The sequence below is a fragment of the Mus caroli genome, chromosome 15 (genome assembly GCF_900094665.2).
Source record: "Mus caroli chromosome 15, CAROLI_EIJ_v1.1, whole genome shotgun sequence".
Taxonomy (NCBI): domain Eukaryota; kingdom Metazoa; phylum Chordata; class Mammalia; order Rodentia; family Muridae; genus Mus; species Mus caroli.
Window position 1 is genome coordinate 16,497,384 of NC_034584.1, and position 18,783 is coordinate 16,516,166.

General features: G+C 37.5%; 2 protein-coding genes across 3 annotated transcripts in view; one reads left to right on the plus strand and one right to left on the minus strand.

The window, feature by feature from the left end:
* Cdh12 (cadherin 12) overlaps positions 1-18,783 on the plus strand; it is a 1,068,420-nt gene that overhangs the window by 184,699 nt on the left and 864,938 nt on the right. The gene's annotated exons all lie outside the window — the stretch shown is intronic.
* Positions 4,946-6,475, minus strand: LOC110310667 (acyl-coenzyme A thioesterase 9, mitochondrial). The gene has a single exon (XM_021183781.2). The coding sequence runs from the start codon at positions 6,359-6,361 to the stop codon at positions 5,042-5,044; it is 1,320 nt and encodes a 439-aa protein (XP_021039440.1). The 5' UTR covers positions 6,362-6,475; the 3' UTR covers positions 4,946-5,041.

The following is an 18,783-nucleotide window of genomic DNA, read 5'->3' on the forward strand; positions in this document are numbered from 1 at the left end:
AGTCACATACCGTCAAGTTAAGGTTTTTGAATACTACAGTGTTTCATAAGCCAAAACAACAGAACAGAACGCAGATAATTTATATTTTTGAGCATTCCAGAAAGAATCTTTGTGTTTGCCAAAAGTTGTTTTTCTACTTAAAATTATAATAGACTTTTGGGAACAACAAAATTCTGTTTGTTTAAAAAATAATCAATTTAGTCCCAGTGTAAACTTTATGAAATATTTTTTAAGCTGTCCTCCAGCTGACAGTCTAAATTAAATTGGTGTCTGATATGTATTCTCTATCCAATTAAGACTACTACAGAATGACTACAGGTAGATTTAGGTATAGCAAGTGATTGAAAATAAAGTATTCAAGAGGGGAAAATCAGTGCCGAGAGTTACGAAAATAAATTATAGTTATCTAGGTGCAAAAGAAAGCATAAGATAGAATTTTCTGTAATCATCAGCAATTATTTCTCATATAGAATTCTTAATAAAATGTTATATTTCTATGTGTAGTCACTTATCATCACCACAAGGGCACATTTGTTGGAAGCTGTATTAGCTATGTTTTTCATTATTGTAAAGAAACACTAAAGTGGATATTTCTGGTTTCTTTGGAGACTCAGTTTATAATGATGTTTTGGTATGGCTGCCAGGTGAAATAATGTTTTGCTACAGCAAACACATGAAAGGACACAGGATATTTAGAAAAAATATAAATATGATCCACTCCACCCCCACAGGCAGTAGAAGCTTGAACATTGGTTCACTTTGCTGTGCCTTGCTACTCTTCACTCACTTCGCACATGCATTGGTTCGCCTTACATTGTGTTGTTGAGCTTTGCTTGTGGTGACTTCAGAGAGAGAAACTTGCCAAAGAACTTCTTGTGAGGTTCCTGCAGCTTCTTGCTGCTTCCATGGAATCTGGCCCATTGGCAAGCCTTGCAAAATACATTTAGTCCAACTTTACATGTCCCAGATTCTATAATAGTCTCAACAATATTAAAATTCCAAAGCTCAAAGTCTCTTCTGAGAGTCACCCAATCACTTAACTGTAATCCTCTATAGAATCAAAATCAAAAAGCAGATCACATACCTTCAACATTACTGGATATACATTCTAAAATATCGTAGTGAGGAAATACTAAACCAATGTAAGACTAAACTCCAGCAGGGAAAAACTCCAACTCTGAATCTCAATGTCTGATGTCCAAATCCTTTCAGGGTTGTTGACTGCAACATAGTTCTTTCTCTTTGGTTGGCTAATTCCACTTGGTTTGAAGCCCTTCCAAGGTATCCCATTGCAAGGCTATGTGATTAGCAGAAAATCATACCCCAGACTCAAATAATATACAACAGCGAACAGTGTTTATTGTGCTGAGAACCTGCATGAAGGGATCTATATCACATCAGATTAGAGGACAGAGGTATGGACTTTGCAGGATCAATTTAATGACTGTTAGGATAGGAGTGAGTGACTTTTACCTTTCTTTCCTTTGGTTGGCTGACTCTCTCTACAGATGGATTGACACCTTGGTGATTGGTTAAGGCTCTGAGAGAATTCGAGAATTTTTGTGATTAACTATACTTGCCTCAGGCTGGGTGGTGGGGCCGTTTCCTGATGGGCTCCCTGTGAGTGGTGGCTTTTTCCTGGAATTGACTTACTTTGGCTTTTTCCAGTTCTGGGAAACAGAAACTTAGGCCTACCCTCCCAAACTGCCAATTTGCAGCCTGTCATAGAATCAGCCTGGCTCTGACTAACTCTGTTCTCTCACTAATGCTCTGGCATCTCAAATATCATGGGGTCTCCAAGGTAACTTCAATATTACAGCTTCTTGTTCCAATATCTGGGATCCACACATGATCTTCTGGGATTCCCCAAAGGATGTGAGTCACTTCTCCAACTCTGCCCTCTGTAGTATTTCATAGTCTGGGTGACTCCACTCTATTGCTGCTCCTGTCCTTGGTTGTCATCTCATGATACTGTCATCTCCACACACTGGGGTTTCTAGGTTTCACCAAGAGCCTCTCATTGGCTCTCTTCATGATAACTCTTCAAGGCTCAACTTTGCATGACCTTTTTAGTCCTGAGCTATCAACTGTAACTGAGGCTGCACCTGCACAGGTGGCCTTTCCTGGACTCCCACAGTGCCAAGCCTCAGCTGCAATCCATGACTCCAACTTCAAAACCAGTATCACCTGGGTGATTCTTACACATTACCAAGTCCAACTGCAGCAAGAAGTACAATCTTGGCTATATCTGTAAATGGCTTCTTTGTGCTCTCAGAAAGAACTTTCCAGAAGAGTTTACCTCATGAATGCTGGTAATTTCTTAGTTCCAGCTAACTAGCATCAGTTGGCCCAGTGGTCCCTTTTATTCTTGATTCTAAATCCACATGACTGAAGCTGCTTTCTTCTGCTTGTTGGAGCTGGATCATGGCCCCCTTGTTCTATTAAATAATCACTACCTTTCTATTTTCAGCCTCTTTCACTGCCTACCTAAGCTTAGCTATCCTGGAATGTGCTCTATAGATTGATCTTCAATTCAGAGATCTCCAAGGCTCTGTCTCCTGAATGCTGGGATAAAAGACTTGTACCACCACACCTGGATTTAAGCTTTTCTTCAGCTAGAACTTCCTCTGCCCCAGGCTGGCTTTGAATTCAGAGATCTGTTTGCCTTGGTCTCCTGGGATTAAAGGTGTGTGTATCAAAATGGTTTACTGGATTGTAGTTTATTTCAGAATAAAATTACAAATGAAAATAATAAACAAGTAAAAATAATGCCTAGCTATTACTACCACTTGTTCAACTCAAAAGCATAAACAGTTAGCTTATTGGGTGAGATCTTGCCCTGAAGTCAGCACTCCCTTAATCTGTATATCTACTTGAACACAGGATTTAGCTTCTTTCACTTTCCAGTGCTCTCCTAATACTTGAAATGTTAGTAGAAAGCCTCTTGGAATTTATAGCTAAGAACTAAGTGTGCTTCAGTGAAATAAAGCTTCAGTGATTTCTGCTCACATTTCTTTGGTCAGGTCTAAATCACTTGACCATATTTGATGGCTGGCTTGGCAGAAATTGGAGAGGTTGGATGGGTTGTATGCATTTTACCCCTCCTAGTCCTTAGAGAGGAAATAGGGGAAAATGTACATTAGATGGACAACTCAGATGTTTATTCCTTCTCTCTTTTCAATACTGACTTCTTTGTCTATATCAAACTTAACTGTAGACCCAACTGTTTAAATGTGAATTTTATTTAGTGATTGGAAGTTGTCTTAGTTAGGGTTTTACTGCTGTGAACAGACACCATGACCAAGGCAAGACTTATAAAAACAACTTTTAATTGGGGCTGGCTTACAAGTTCAGAGGTTTGGTCCATTATCACCAAAGTGAGAGCATGGCAGTATCCTGATAGGCATGGCACAGGCAGAGCTGAGAGATCTACATCTTCATCCAAAGGCTGCTAGTGGAAGACTGACTTCCAGGCAACTATGGTGAGGATCTTAAGCCCACACCCACAGTGACACACCTACTCCAACCAGGTCATACCTATTCCAACAAGGCCATACCTCCAAATGGTGCCACTCCCTGACCAAGAATATACAAACCATCACAGAAGTTATTATGGGGTAACTTTGTTTTGAATGAGTTAAAAACATACACAAACATTTGTCACCAGTTGAGTTGAAACTGCATCTTTTTGGGCATAAAATTAATTCTGTTTCAATCATTGAATCAATCTGTTATAAAAGGAAAAGGGGGTATGTTGCTATGCTGCATTTGAGAATAGATTCTTTGTGAAAAAAAATTACTAAAAGGAAAAACTTAATTTTCATTATCTAGAGAAAAAGGGCCAGTAAACAATAGATGTGGGACACAAGTCAACCACAAATCGTAAGGCATCAAATGTAAACTCAGAACACAGGAAAAAAAAATATGGAAGTACCATAAATATAAACACAAAGGCAATCCAGGAGGGAGAAAAGAGAGAGGGAGACATTTGGTACAGACACAAATGTATGTACAAAGATAGAGTTTACAGAAAAAAACAAAGGAAAGAGAGAGTTTTGATACAGTAAATATTGACACAGAGATAGAAAATTAAACAAGGACATCAAAAGACAGATAAAATAAAGTAACAGAAAGACATGGCTTATGACAACTTGTAAAATATTTAACTGTACAAATTAGAAAAACAAGAGATAAAATTGTTTTATGTAATCAAAATTATAATTTAAGTGTAAGATGGATTACTGACAGCAAAATTTAAATTTGAGACAAAGAGTGAATATTTCAGTTTATATTAAAAAAAGAAATTAGTTTTTTCATGTTAGCTGAATTTATTTTATTAAATCATGAGTGAATCAATTCATTATTATAATGTAATAAATATATTCCCTTCCTGTTTATAATATACTAATATAGACAACTTTAGTTCAATATTATGTATCCTTTTCTAATTACTTGTTACAACCTGAAGGTGAATTTAAATTGAAAATGAAGTAATGTCAATAAACAAAATTAACGATAATGATTAGTATCAGAATATATATCTGAGCTCTTGGCTGGGGCAGGAGGAACCATTCTTTGCTGAGGGTGTGGCCACTAGTTGTCCCACACTTCAGCAGATGGCCATGAAGCCCTGCACACGGGCAGCTGACTGCACTCTGACTGCACTTTGGGAGTGTGGTTGGTTGCTGGCTTGCTTGAAGACATGGAGTTCAGATGAGAATGTGTTGTGAGTATGGGTGAAGTTTTAGGAAAGACATGGAAAGGATTACAAGTATACATGTATACTATCTATGCATGACCACAACTCATTGTACACATAGATGGAATTCTTAGGAATAAAGAAGCATTTTTAAAACTGAAAAAAAAAAGAAATATTTATCCTTGAAACATATTTCAATTTTAAGGCAAATTTGTGAACAGGTTCTTAAAATTCCATGACATTTTATTTATTTGTTTTTTATTATTTTTTTTTCTCAGCACACCTTTATTAGGCACTATGTCACAGTGTCGGGAGTGCTAGTTTGCAACAAGTGAGATTTTCCTAGGGTTCCACAGGGTAGTCCTTTTTCGAGGTCACTGGGGTACTCATAGACTTGAAATGTCGCTGTCCATCTAAATACAACATGGACTCTCCATATGTTTTAGGGAAAATCAAGGGTACCTCTTTTTCTGACATGAATGTAAAATGAAAGACATTGGTGGTCATATGCTCACGACTGTCAAGAGAGAACACTTCGCTATGGACTCTGACTTGAATGTAATTGTCCTGGGTGAAGCATACCTGTGAAGAAAGAAAGAGCAATGAACCAACTTCAACAGGCTTCTGAAACATGATATCATCTACTGTTACCACATATGGCCGAGAACCTCCAAAGCTACAAGCAGTAGCCCATGCAAGTTCATATGCTTTTCTCATAAGAAAACCACCAAAGATCCGATTGAATACGTTCCGTTCCTGAGGGTGACAAATATCCAAGCTCTTGAGTTTTGTGTCCTCCATCCACACTGCCTTTGGAGGCAAAATTCGACTCTGAAAACTTATAGTCTTTGGATCCAGTGTGCTAAGAAACAGTTCATGTATGATATTCCTCTCTTCAGAACTGGGAGCCACTTTCAGTAATGAACTGGTGCCAAAGGCAATCCTTCGGCTCATGTTCAATTCTCCTTGTGTAAAGAGCTCTTCTTCTTCTTTATTTTCCGGAATAAGTGGATTTACAAATGCCGGCCCCTTATTTTCAGAATCTCGAGCCACCATTACAAAGGTTGCATCCAAAACAGGCCAATATTTCTCATCATCGTGCAGCTGGAACATTTTCATCTTCACTTCCATGGATGTATTTCCAACCCAGCTAACATGGCCAGTGAACTTAATGTCCTGTTCAGGGCTTAAGCTGTGTTTACACATATCAATCTTGTCCACCAGGACTGTAACTATTGATAAAGGAGACATCTTGGTAGAATGATTGCAGTTGTGCATGTAGCAAACAAGAACTCCTAGGCTGTCAAGGTCCTCAAGAATTCTGCCAAATCTTACTGTATTTTTAACAGTCACATATTTGTCTCGTAGTTCAGGGTCAGTACCCAAAGGTAGGAGAACTTCGATGTAACTATCCCTCATTTTCCTCGGTGGTAGGACTTTCTGTGATTTAGGCAAAAAACTATGAAGTAACTTCCTTTCCTCCATTGCTTTTACATGGTCTCTCCAGACTGTGGATACGCCTACTATCTCCCGCAGCTTGTCTTGAACTTGATGGATGTGTAAGGGCTCACTTACTTTGTATTTCGATCCTTGAGATAGTCCTCTGCCATGAGTAAGAAACCCCTTGTTCAAGGTCCAAAGCCACATCGCTGCCCGCTTCATGGCACTCCACTGCCTACCCACGGGTGGACAACCAAGGTCCTCCCAGGTAGAGAAAAACCGGTAGCAGAAGAGCGTGAGCGAGCATGAGTCCACCTACAAACACCGGCAACCGCGCCGGACTGAATCTTGGTCCCCACCTTCTAGGTGACGCCACAAGAGGGCCCGGGATAGGGTTCCATGACATTATAAACCCTTATATTAGGAGGCCTGATAGAAATCAAAGACATTATAAACACATTAGTTGGCATGCCATTCATATGAAATGGTAACTAGCTACAGCCTCTCTTCCCAAATATGCAGGATCCATAGTAATATGAATCAGAGTACACAATTGTGAACACATACAGCCTCAGACCAAGAGGAAATTAATCACCTAATGGTAAGATATAGTGTGACTTTCAGCTGTTTGTTCGTATTGATGAGGGATGCTTTTATTTGTATTTTTTAAAGCACACACAGGTGTCAGCTCAGAGAGGTCAGAGGACAGGCTCCAAAAGTTGTTCTCTCTTTTTGCCAATACAGATATTCCACAGATCAAGATCAGATTGTCTGACTTGGTAACAAGTCCCCGTACCTGCTGTGATATCTTAATAATAGTCCAGCATTTTTTTTTCTATGTTTAGAATCTTTTAGCTATATTTACAGAATGAAAACATGAACCAAAGGTATAAATATGTTTCAGATTGTTAATAAGAAAGTAAATTCATGCCGTGGTTTCTAATTGGTAAAAACTTAGAAGAACTTTTGATGGTGGTTGTTTTCCCTGACCTTGCAAAGAGCTTGGGAATATGCATGGTCTCACTGTTGGGGAAGAGTGACTATGTAGTTATAAATACATAAACATTGGCAGCATTCCTGATTGTTTTTCTGTCTCTGCCCAGCAAGCCACTTGCAGCATATTAGTAAACACTTCCCAGTGAAAAGATCGAGAAGCCTCTGCCAGAATCTCATCTTCGGGGAAGGGAACAGCTGACAACAAATTTCATCAAAACTGTTGTAAGGCTTACTACTAATTGGCAGCATTCAAAGAGTCTATTTATATACTGGCTTTGAGCCATTGTCATACAAATGAAATGTTGTGTAGGTGGGTGATTTTATTGACAATCTAACACACACACACACACATACGCATGAATATTTTATACTTTAAGGAAGGGTTGGCCTGCATTGTTTTTCATACAGAACTCATTGCTAAGGTGCTGATGGCTGCCTTCTCTTTAATTTCTATTCTTAGTCAGATTGCTCATTGTTTTAGAAAGATGTACCCTGATTCTATTTATTTGTATGTTTCTGTCTGATTAAATTTTCTAGTATGTTCCACTTTACTTGATTGCTCTCTCTCTCTCTCTCTCTCTCTCTCTCTCTCTCTCTATCTATCTATCTCTGTGTGTGTGTGTGTATAAGTATATGTATATGGCATATATATGGCACACATTGGATACAATCCATCCCCCACTTTTGTCTTTCCAGTTTCTTTTCTATCCCTTCTTTCACCTTCCCCTCTCATTATGATGAGCTGCCTCTTCTTTTCCTTTTGGCAAACCCATTGATTCCTCCTTATCCTCTGTATTTGTGGATGAATATGAGTTCATCTGTTTGAACCTGCATTGCCTTTCACAAGCTGAGTCCACGAATAAAACCCACTCTCTCCCAATCAGCTGTGAATTAATTAGTCGCTAATGTGGGACTAAGGTGTTCAAGCAAGAGGCCTTTTTTGGTAGGTCCTGTGCACATATAACAGCAGCTGTTGTTCAAATATATGAATACAAAATATATGAATACTGATACCTTGACTGAGTTAGAGGAGAATGTAGGGAACAGACTTCAAGTTACAAGATAAAAATGAACTTTGTGAACATGATCCTCGATGGTATAATAATTCACAAGAGGTGACTTCATCACACTAAAAGTTTTCTATAAAGTAATACTACCATCATTCATGTAAAAAAATCTACACAATAAGAAAAACTTACCTCGAGTATATACAATTTTTGACATTGTATTAAAAATACATAATTTTATACATTTCCTTTGTTCCCTCCAACCACTAATGTGTATCATTGCTTGCTCTAACTCAAATTCATGGCCTCTTTTTCGTTAATTGATGTTACTTTGTGTCTGTGTGTGTGGGGTGTGTGTGTGTGTGTGCATGTGTGTATTAAACCACATTCATTTGACAAAATGAATTTCATGTAATCTATTTTATTTCAAGTGAGTTATACCTTTGACCATGTTCCACCCATGCATTCTTTCCCTTTAGCCCTGCTCCTATTCTTCTCTTCTCAATACTCTCTTCTTTTCTCCTAGTCTTTAATCAGCTTTCATTTTCATTCATGTATATATATATATATATATATATATATATATATATATATAGTTTTATACATCTATAAATAATTCTGCTCTAAAATATTAGAACAATATTTGCACAAATATGTCGGGCATATTATGGATATATTATCATGAGTAGTAATAAAAGCAGAGTGATAAGCATTTCCAACTCAGAAGTAGTTTTACATAACAAGGATTTAGTGCTATTTCTGGACATTTAAGTATATCAAAAATGGTCAATACCAACAGTTATTGGGGATCCATCCCATAAAGGACCACCAAACCCAGACACTATTGCAGATGCCAACAAGAGCTTGCTGACGGGAGCCTGATATAGCTGTCTACTGAGAGGTTCTGCCAGTGCCTGACAAATACAGAAGGGGATGCTCACAGTCATCCATTAGAGGGAGCACAGGGTCCCCAATGAAGGAACTAGAGAAAGTACTCTAGGAGCTGAAGAGGTTTACAGCCCCATAGGAGGAACAACAATATGAACTAACCAGTACCCCCAGAGGTTCCTGGGACTAAACCACCAATCAAATAAAACACACGGAGGGACTCGTGACTTTAGTTGCATATGTAGCAGAGGATGACCTAGTCAGTCATCAATGGGAGGAGAGGCCCTTGGTCCTGTGAAGGTTCTATGCCCAGTGTAGGGGAATGCCTGGGCCAGGAAGCAGGAGTGGGTGGGTTGGTGAGCAGGTAGAGGGGGGAAAGTATAGGGGATTTTTGGAGGGGAAACTAGGAAAGAGGATAACATTTGAAATGTAAATAGAAAAGAATTTTTTAATAATTTAAAAATAAACTACACTTTTCCATCTCATGGTGGTTGGTTTTCCCTTACTGAATTTTTTCATCCTTCTGTCATGATTCACTAAATAACTGTGTTCCTATTATTCCAATTCTCCATTGATGACTATTGCAAACAATTCTCATTCAAGTTGATATTTTAGTATGATTACACACATGTAGAATCTAAAATATGGCTTCTAATTATGTAAAGAGGAACAAGTGAATATATAATTCCTAGGTTGCTTGACATAAGAAGGGCCATACAAAGAAATACAAAATTCATAGTTTACTTTACACAAAAACTGACATACCTTTTTGAAGTATGTCTTTTACAAGGAATATATTCTAACCTCTGATTTTATGCAAATTTAGTTTCATTCATAGTTTATATTAAGCATCAAACAAAAATTCTTTTGAATTTTTATAGGATAATATTATATCATCTAATTATTATTTACTGTTGTTATTAAATATTTTCTTTTGAACTTTTGTTGCTTGTATTCATAAAATCATCTTAATGGAAATGAAAATTATATTTAAGGAATGACGACATATACTGACAGAACATAAGTTTTGTGAAGTAATGTATGGGATCAGTATCTGTTCAATGTCCTTATACTAAGTGTAGAGTAACCTATATGTAGTTAATTTTTTTTAATTGAATTTATGAAGATATTTATTGTTTCAAGTATTAAAATATCATATTGGTAGCTTGACATATATAAAAATAAAATATATTGCAGATATTTTCTGGTCCAAATTCCATTTAAAGTCTTGACAATAAAATGTAAGTTTTTCTCAATATTTTTGAATAAATGGTATGGATTTTTTAATGTACTAGATTAAGTGATGCTAAACAGAAAAACAACCTGTAGAAACCTTTAAGAAAAAAAAAATGGATGTTTTTCTAAGAATAGCAGTGCCTCATAACAAGCTGATTACTCCCAGTATGGTCAGGTGACTGTGTGTGCAGCTGCTGCTGCTCTGCTTCTGCTTCTGCTTCTGCTGCTGCTTCTGCTTCTTCTTCTTCTTCTTCTTCTTCTTCTTCTTCTTCTTGAATTAAATGATATACTGTAGCTCTGGAATAGTCAGGTGTCCTCATTGTTGGTTGTCCGTTTGTACAAACAGGGTTCTTTGCTTCCTCTAATTGTACACTAAAAATATCAGGCTGTACTTGCAGGCAGGAATTTTACTACAAAGTCTACCATGATGTAATCTCAAATAACTTAGAATATTCCTGAATTCAGACTCTGTGACTCCTTAATGTATGATAATGAAAGTTTTAACTGCTTTTCATTGTCTAGATACTTGTCTGTCCCAATGGAAAAGTATGCTCCACTGAATCAATAACTTTTACAATTACTACTTTTTAAAGCAATTATATATAAAAATCATTTTTAATTTTAAGTATTTAGCATGACTAGTAATTATAAACATATATTTTAATAATATATGAATTAAAACATTTTATTTAAAACCACTTATAATTATACGTTCACAATGAAACCAATTAATAAAACAGTGAGATAATCATGAAAGGAGTATTATAAACTTAAGTAAGAAAATATAATTCCACTACTCATATAAATTTTTCAATTAGATAAAGAAAATAAATTGCTGTAGTATTATTGGACTTTTGTCCTCAGGATTTAACCTAGCTTCACAATGTGAAAATGATCTTAACTTCTAATAGCTGGACTTACGATGTTAGGATGTCACTGGTCAAAGTGGATTAAAGTTAACAAGTGTAATTGCTAACAGAGACTGACAAGAGACAGTATAAAATAACCATCGTCTTCCTGTAATGTATAATTTAGATAGGGGCTGAAGAAGTGGTTCACTGGAAAGGGCAGTTATCGGACTTCCAGGAGACCCAACTTCACCACTCAGCAGCACCCCAGCCCTACGGTTCAGAACTAGGCTAGAAGGATAGCTCTGACATGCTCCTCTGACTTCCTCAAGCATTGCACACACATGGTGTCCTCTCTCTCTCTCTCTCTCTCTCTCTCTCTCTCTCTCTCTCTCTCACACACACACACACACACACACACACACCAATAAAATTTTAAAAAGGAAGGAAACTGGATTTTCTTATATAGTGATGAACACGAGTTCTTGTCTGATTTTATACCCTTCTTGGTTAATAATGAATATCACTACAAAGCAATAAGCAACTGAGTGTAACCCAAGTTTTGCAGTCAGAGTAACCTTAAAAAAATCATAATATATTTTGTCTACGTTTTCAGTTCTATAATTACATATTTCCTAAAAATGCATTATTTCTTTAATTTTTTTTGGTTCCATATGTAAAAAATTATAAAACTTCCATTTAGAAGTTTTTATATTTGGTTACATATGCAAAAGATGCATTTGTGTTATGTACAACATTTTGTTTATTGTTTGGGGATTTCAAATATATATTCAATGTATTTTAATCACCACAATTATAATGTGACTGGCTGTTTAAATGTAGCATATAGGTAAAATAAGCTCTATTTTTATGGATATAGATAAAATTAAGCAAATTCTTTGTTTCACGATTCTTTCACTGATATTCAACTAACTTGGTTGCTATCGGGAAAAGGAGCCACTGATAATTTGAAACCTTAGACCAAGTGATCCTTCTATTCTTCAAGACAAATTTGAACTGTTGAACTCTGTGTGATAGATATGAGCTGTTTTCCCTGTACAAGACGTTCCTTAGGAGAAAATTGTAGTATGATGAAGAATCATTTATTTCAGTGCCACTACCTAATTTATGAGGAATGTAGTTCTCACTTTTGCTATACTGCAAGATTGTTTTGTCTGTTTGCTTATTCCTGACTCTGATTCACTCAGCAGATCTTGACAGGGCAGGGAAGGAGTTTTATTAAGGGCCTGGGCAATAAAGATTCAATAGAACTCTTGAGACACAATGATGTTTTTTCTATACGGGAGGATGTCTTCTTTCCTAGAGATTGTGACCAGCTGGGATGATGCTATTTGCAGTCTTTGCATTTCCTCCAAGGAAGGCATAAAGTACTGTGAAAGGCTGGTCAGTAAAGCTTTATTTTATTCAGAACAAGCCTCCTGCAATTGCTACAGTTTATTTCTTATCATGTTCCTTTTTAGAAATAGTTATAAATCCTATTGTATTTAAACTAACTTCCATAATATGTCAACATTCTGTCCATAATAAATATAATAAATAATAAGTTTTACTCTATCCAGAGTAAAATATACCTTTACATTAAAAGACCAGTCTAAACTCTGTGGCAGTAACACGTATATAGAAAAAGAGTTCTTTGTTGAGGTTCAGTTGTTTGAAAAGTGATTCTGGAACATAAACATTGAGGCAGTGCAAATAAAGCCAAAGACTCAGTAGTGCCCCCTTTACTTGTGCTAAACCAGAGACAGAGAACTAGAAGGTAAGGGGCCTTCTTTTGGAATAAGGAATCAACTATACTAAAGGACATTGTTGTAGTCTCTGTATTGTTTATACAGCTGTGTTTATTTTTCAGCCAGTGTTTTTAGTTTCCTTATGTAAAGAAGGTCAAGTAAAGTATGTTGCATAATTAGAATTCTACATTCAGTGTAAGATAAACACAATGCATAGTTTGGGTTTTATATGAAGGGAACAAAAAAAGGTATCATGGGTCAAGATGACATTACAGAATGCCATGTTTTTTGTAAGTCTATATAAAAATCTGGCTTGAGGTCTGGGGCAAGTGTCTTCAGCTATCTTTTTGCAGCTCTGTGTATCTTTCTGCGGTACTATGTGTTTATACCTGTGCAGCCTATATCCCCATCAGTGAATGTGCCTATTACTGTCCTGGTGTGACTAGGTGTCTGCCACAATCTGTTAGTGCCAGATCTGTGTGGCCCCTCCTCCTGGAAGGATTCAGCCATATCGTATCTGTCTCTGGCTCCTCTCAATACATTCAGCATCCCTCCTGGTCTTCTGTAACCTACCTGAGAGTTTGAGCCAACTGAAAGAGTAACAGCTAGTTTTAGAAGCTGAACCTGAGTTCTCTCCTCAAATATTCTAGAATGAAAAGCATGTTTGCTAACATCCTACTGTGGTATGTGTGTTAAAGGACAGTTGTGGTTCTATGTCCTCCATTTCCTTCCCGACGGTGTCTAGGTCCCAGCTGCTTACCCGACTGGAAGGATGAAGCAGAGTCTGGAAGTGGGTGAGGTCTGAAAGATCTTGATCCAACTGGGGGTGACTATGGGGAAGGTGGAGGTTGGGGGTTGACTCCCTAGATGATTAAACACTTGATTTGAGCTTAACAAATGCTATATTTGAGCCATGGGGAGAGGGAAGGAGTTTTCAGGGTGAATGTAAATCATTGGCTGGAGTTTAAAGTACTGGAAATGCCTCATTTGCATGCAGTCACTCCTGTATTCCCAAGTACTTGCAAGGTGAGTTCTTATCTGGAAAGAGGAAGGAGAACTTGTAGGTTTGCCAAGGATTATAGGACTCTCCTCAGATAGAGGGTGAGGGCATCAGGATCCTCAGAAAAGTCAAAGAAGGAGAATCACTGCTGGGAAAAAAAGAGTCCTCCATTTTGTGCCAAGCTCGGAGGAGCAATTTGGACATAATAGACTGTTACATTAAGTGACAGGTTTTAGTCTAGTATCATTGACACTTGTATTCTCCCCCATAGAGCTTTAAGAGAATAAATTGTGATAGTTTAACCAATGGGCTTTGTCTCTTTTATAAAGGTATAGAAAACTAACCTAATGAAAAACAGTAAATATTGCCCCCAAATTTTTGCTTGATTCAAGAGCAAATCAAATGGCATACATATTTCAAAAATCTGTCATTATTCTCAAAGAGGGATTTTGTTTTATTTTTTTGTAAATTTGTATTAAGTTATAAAGGCTTACTATGATTTTACATACTAACCCATTTAACATCTTTCACTGTTGACTTTTTTGGTAAGCAACATAGAGTCTTACTTAAGTTAGTATATGTTCTCCTTTTCATTTGTAATATAAAACTCAAGATGGCTGATAATAATTTAGGACATAAGATTCCTATCTTTTACCAGTTATTCCTCTCCATGCCCTTATAATTCTTTTCTTTATTCCTCACTTTGAATGAATTTGAGTTTATGCATTGTGAAACTCTGATTAAACACATTAGAAATAAATTTAGAATTATAATTCATTTGTTGGTTATAAATGTCACCATAAAAATATTTCCCTATCAAATTAGTTTTAAAATGTGGACTAGCTAAATCATAATACTGTGAATAATGGAGCAATAAAAATTCATGTACCTGAGGTAATTAACTAGAAGACACAGGGAGCTTCAGTAGAAATGGGAAATTGTGTTACAAGAAGAACCAATGCTTTCTCTGCTACAATGGAGCTCTGATTATTACTTTTTTTGGAAATAATACTTTTGAAGACTCACTCATATGTGATCAATAGTAAAATGCATAAGTCCTAAGTGAAACCAAGATGCCTAATATCTTAAACACTTAAACACTCAAGCGTCAGATGTAATGCCCTCTCTCAGGTATATTCTAGATATTGTATTATTTATGGCTTAAAGGACACAAATCCTAAGAGGAACCAAGGTGTAGACATACACACACATGCCCCACAGGTGCATTCACTTCTTGGAAGTGTATCCCAGGTGCTCTATTGCTACGTTCACAGTATTGACAGATGTTCCACTGTGGGAAATGTTGCTGAACACTTACAGAATGGACTTTTGCCAATATACAATTCTAAGAGCTATGTTCACAAATTCAGTGTGTTCAGATATTTTTCTATTTTCAGTTATTCAGATATATTTCATGATTTTTAAGACCTTTATAACCCTATAGTAGTCACTGTAGTTTTTATTTTTAGATGAATCCATGGTAGGCATACATATTTTCAAATGGTTCTTTGGATTTGGCTATTTTCTTTTGTAAAATTGTTTACTGGTATCCTTTTATATACATTTTAAGTGTATTGCCAATTTTTTTTATAATAATTTCATCATATCCATGTTAAAGTCTCCTCTATTCCCTCCAAATAGCAAGAAGGCAGATCACCAATCTGGTGACTAGGGGCTCATTTTCTTTACCTGAATGGAAGTCATGAGTAGGATGAAACCACTATATTATGTTCCTCTTCTGCCTCTTTCTCATCTTTCAATGTTTTCCAGCCCTCATTATTATCCAGGGAGACAGATACAGCAGAACATGACACCATCTCCTCTTAAAGTCCTTGTTAACAACTCTTTGGCATTGGGATCAGCCAGTGCTATAGCTCTCAGCTTAGAATATAAAATAACTACCCTGAACAACTTGATGGTTCTTGGGAGTTTATCTGGTGACCAAAGCCTCTTGGTTTTCTTCTATGTCACAGGCTTCAACAATCAGAGAGATGAACTCTTCCACAATTTAGTTATCATTGTCAGGACAACTCAGTAGCATTTCATGTTTATGGAATCAGAAGTGAGAGACCACATCACCACTGGTTTGGGGATTGGGCCCTGGGGACAGCCAGAGACCATTCATTTAGTACCTGAAGGCTCCTGGATAGTACAGTTTCCTCACTGGGTGAGTGGTCCATCTCCTCATCTTCAACTGCCAAGCAGGAACCTAAGTTTTATACCCAGAAGTGTTTGTTTTATACTCAGAAAAAGAGGTCTCAGGTTCTCAAGAAGGAGGTCAGGAGGAAGTCTCAATATTTCTGATATTTCTGAGCTCAGCCTCAGAGGTTAGATATTGGGAAGTATCAGTTTCTGTAGGTCAGGTAGTATCAGGTTTACAGTGGGCAGGATACTGTGTTTCTGTGTTTGGTTAGTTGCTGAGTTAGTCTTTAGCCCAGAATCACTACTGTTCATTGCAGCTGCATTCTCTGATCCAGCTCTTTCCTCCTATCTACAATCCATATTATAATAAATATGTGGGAAAAGACCCTTCCAGAGGAGAAATTACAGACTGTGATGTTAGAACACTGGATTAGGTGTAAGTAAAGAAGGCACTTCCCAATCAATTCACCGAGCTCATCTGGTCAGCCTCTTCACACACCAAAGGAGCTGTTTGACCAATCATAGCCATTTTGTTTGTACCAATCATAGCCTTGCCAATTATCACCCTATTACAGAAGTTTAATTACCAGTGAAAAATGTCACTTTCTGGACAAGATATTAATGATTCATCCACGTTTATGACTGAAAATATCTACTAGAGGCTGTTTTGAACTGTCCAGATTGAGGCTTTTTCTTTAGGATTCAGAAGCATGGACAGCAGTGTTGCAAGATTATGTTAAGTCAAGTTTTCTATTAATGTTTAGGATGGCTGGTCTTAGAGTAAGACCAATTAGACTAACAGTTCTTGCTGAAGGAAGCCTGGATGCTTGCAATACTAGTTTCAATAGCTAAATATTAAGGATAAGACTTGCCATGACCTAGTTGTTTATTTGCAGAAATACTAATAAGAGGAATATAAAAATACAGACTTCAAGAGCTAATCATTATCACCAACATCAATTTAAATATGTATTTTTATATATTTTAAATAAAGTTGTTGGGTTTTTTTGTTTGTTTTTTGTTTTTTTCTGCCCAGAGTTCAGGGAGAGGAAGGCTTCATTCTGTTACTGAAACTTCCAATACTGTATTTCAAAATATTTCAGAACACATTTAAAGGAGAGTATAATTCAAATTCTTTAAATGGCAAAATAACACTTAAAATATCAGTATTTCAATAAAAAATTCATAAGTATAGAAGGCCAAGTTATTTACAGTGAATACACGACATCTACACATAATTATATCAGAAAAATGGATGATTTAATTTTATTTTATTTATAATTCATTTTTTACACTTCATATTCCATTCCCTGCTCACCCCCATCCACCCTCTGATTGCTCCACATCCCACACTTTCTCTTTACCCCACCCCATCTCCACGAGGATGTTCCCATCCCCCACCCAATCTGACCTCTAAACTCCCTGGAATCTCCAGTCTCTTGAGGGTTAGGTGCTTCATCTCTCAGTGAACACAGACCTGGGAGTCATCTACTGTATGTGTGTTGGGGTCCTCATATCAGCTGGTGTATGCTGTCTGTTTGGTGGTCCAGTGTTTGAGAGATCTCAGGGGTCCAGATAAATTAAGACTGCTGGTCCTCCAGATTACCCTTCTCCTCAGCTTCTTTCAGCCTTTCCCTAATTCAACAACAGGGGTCACCTGCTTCTGTCCATTGGTTGGATACAAATATCTGCAACTGACTCTTTTAGCTGCTTGTTGGGTCTTTCTGAGGACAGTTTTGATAGAACCCCCTCCCCTTTTTTAGCCCTCCACAAACTCGGTAAAAGTGTCAGGCCTTGGGACCTCCCCTTCAGCTGGACCCCACTTTGGACCTATTGCTAGACCTTCTTTTCCTCAGGCTCCTCTCCATTTCCATCCCCGTAATTCTTTCAGACAGAAAGAGTTATGGGTCAGAGGTATGGCTGTGGGATGGCAACTCTATCCATCACCCCACTGTCTTCCTCCTGGAGGTGGGCTCCATAAGTTCCTTCTCCCTGCTGATGGGCATTTCATCAAAGGTCCCTCCCTATGAGTCCTAGAAGTTTCTTACCTCCCAGGTCTCTGGTGCATTCTGGTTGGTTCCACCAACCTCCTATTTCCTGAGGTTTCCTGTTTACATTCTTTCCGCTGGCCCTCAGGGCTTCAGTCCTTTTCCCTCACCCAATACCAGATCAGGTTCCCGTCTAAGCCCCACTGCCCCTGACCATGTCCACTTTCCCGTCCCAATTCCATCCCTCCATCCCTCCCCACTTGTGATTGCTTTCTTGTCTCTCCCAAGTGAAACTAAGGCATCCTCATTTGGGCACTTCTGTTTGATGAGCCTTTTGAATTCTGTGGACTGTATCTTGTACATTCTGTATGTTTTGTTGTTGTTGTTAGGTTTTTTTTGTTTGTTTTGGTTTGGTTTTTGTTTTGTTATGTTTTGTTTTGTTTTGTTTTGTTTTGGCTAATATTCACTTATTAGTGAGTACATACATGAATGTTCTTCTTGGTCTGAGTTACCTCACTCAGGATGATATTTTCTAATTCCATAGGTCTGCCTGCAGCAAATGTCAGGATGCCCTCATTCTTAATAGCTGAGTAGTATTCCATTGTGTAAATGAACCACATTTTCTGTATCCATTCTTTTGGCTTAGGACATCTAGGTTGTTTCTAGCTTCTGGCGGTCACAAATAAGGCCACTATGAACATAGTGGAACATGTGCTTCTGTGGCATGGTGGGGCATCTTTTGGGTATATTCCCAAGAGTGGCATAGCTGGGTCTTCAGGTAGAACTATTTC

Coding starts and splice junctions, on each gene's coding strand:
- LOC110310667 (XM_021183781.2), bottom strand. CDS start 6,361: ATGAAGCGGGCAGCGATGTGGCTTTGGACCTTGAACAAGGGGTTTCTT.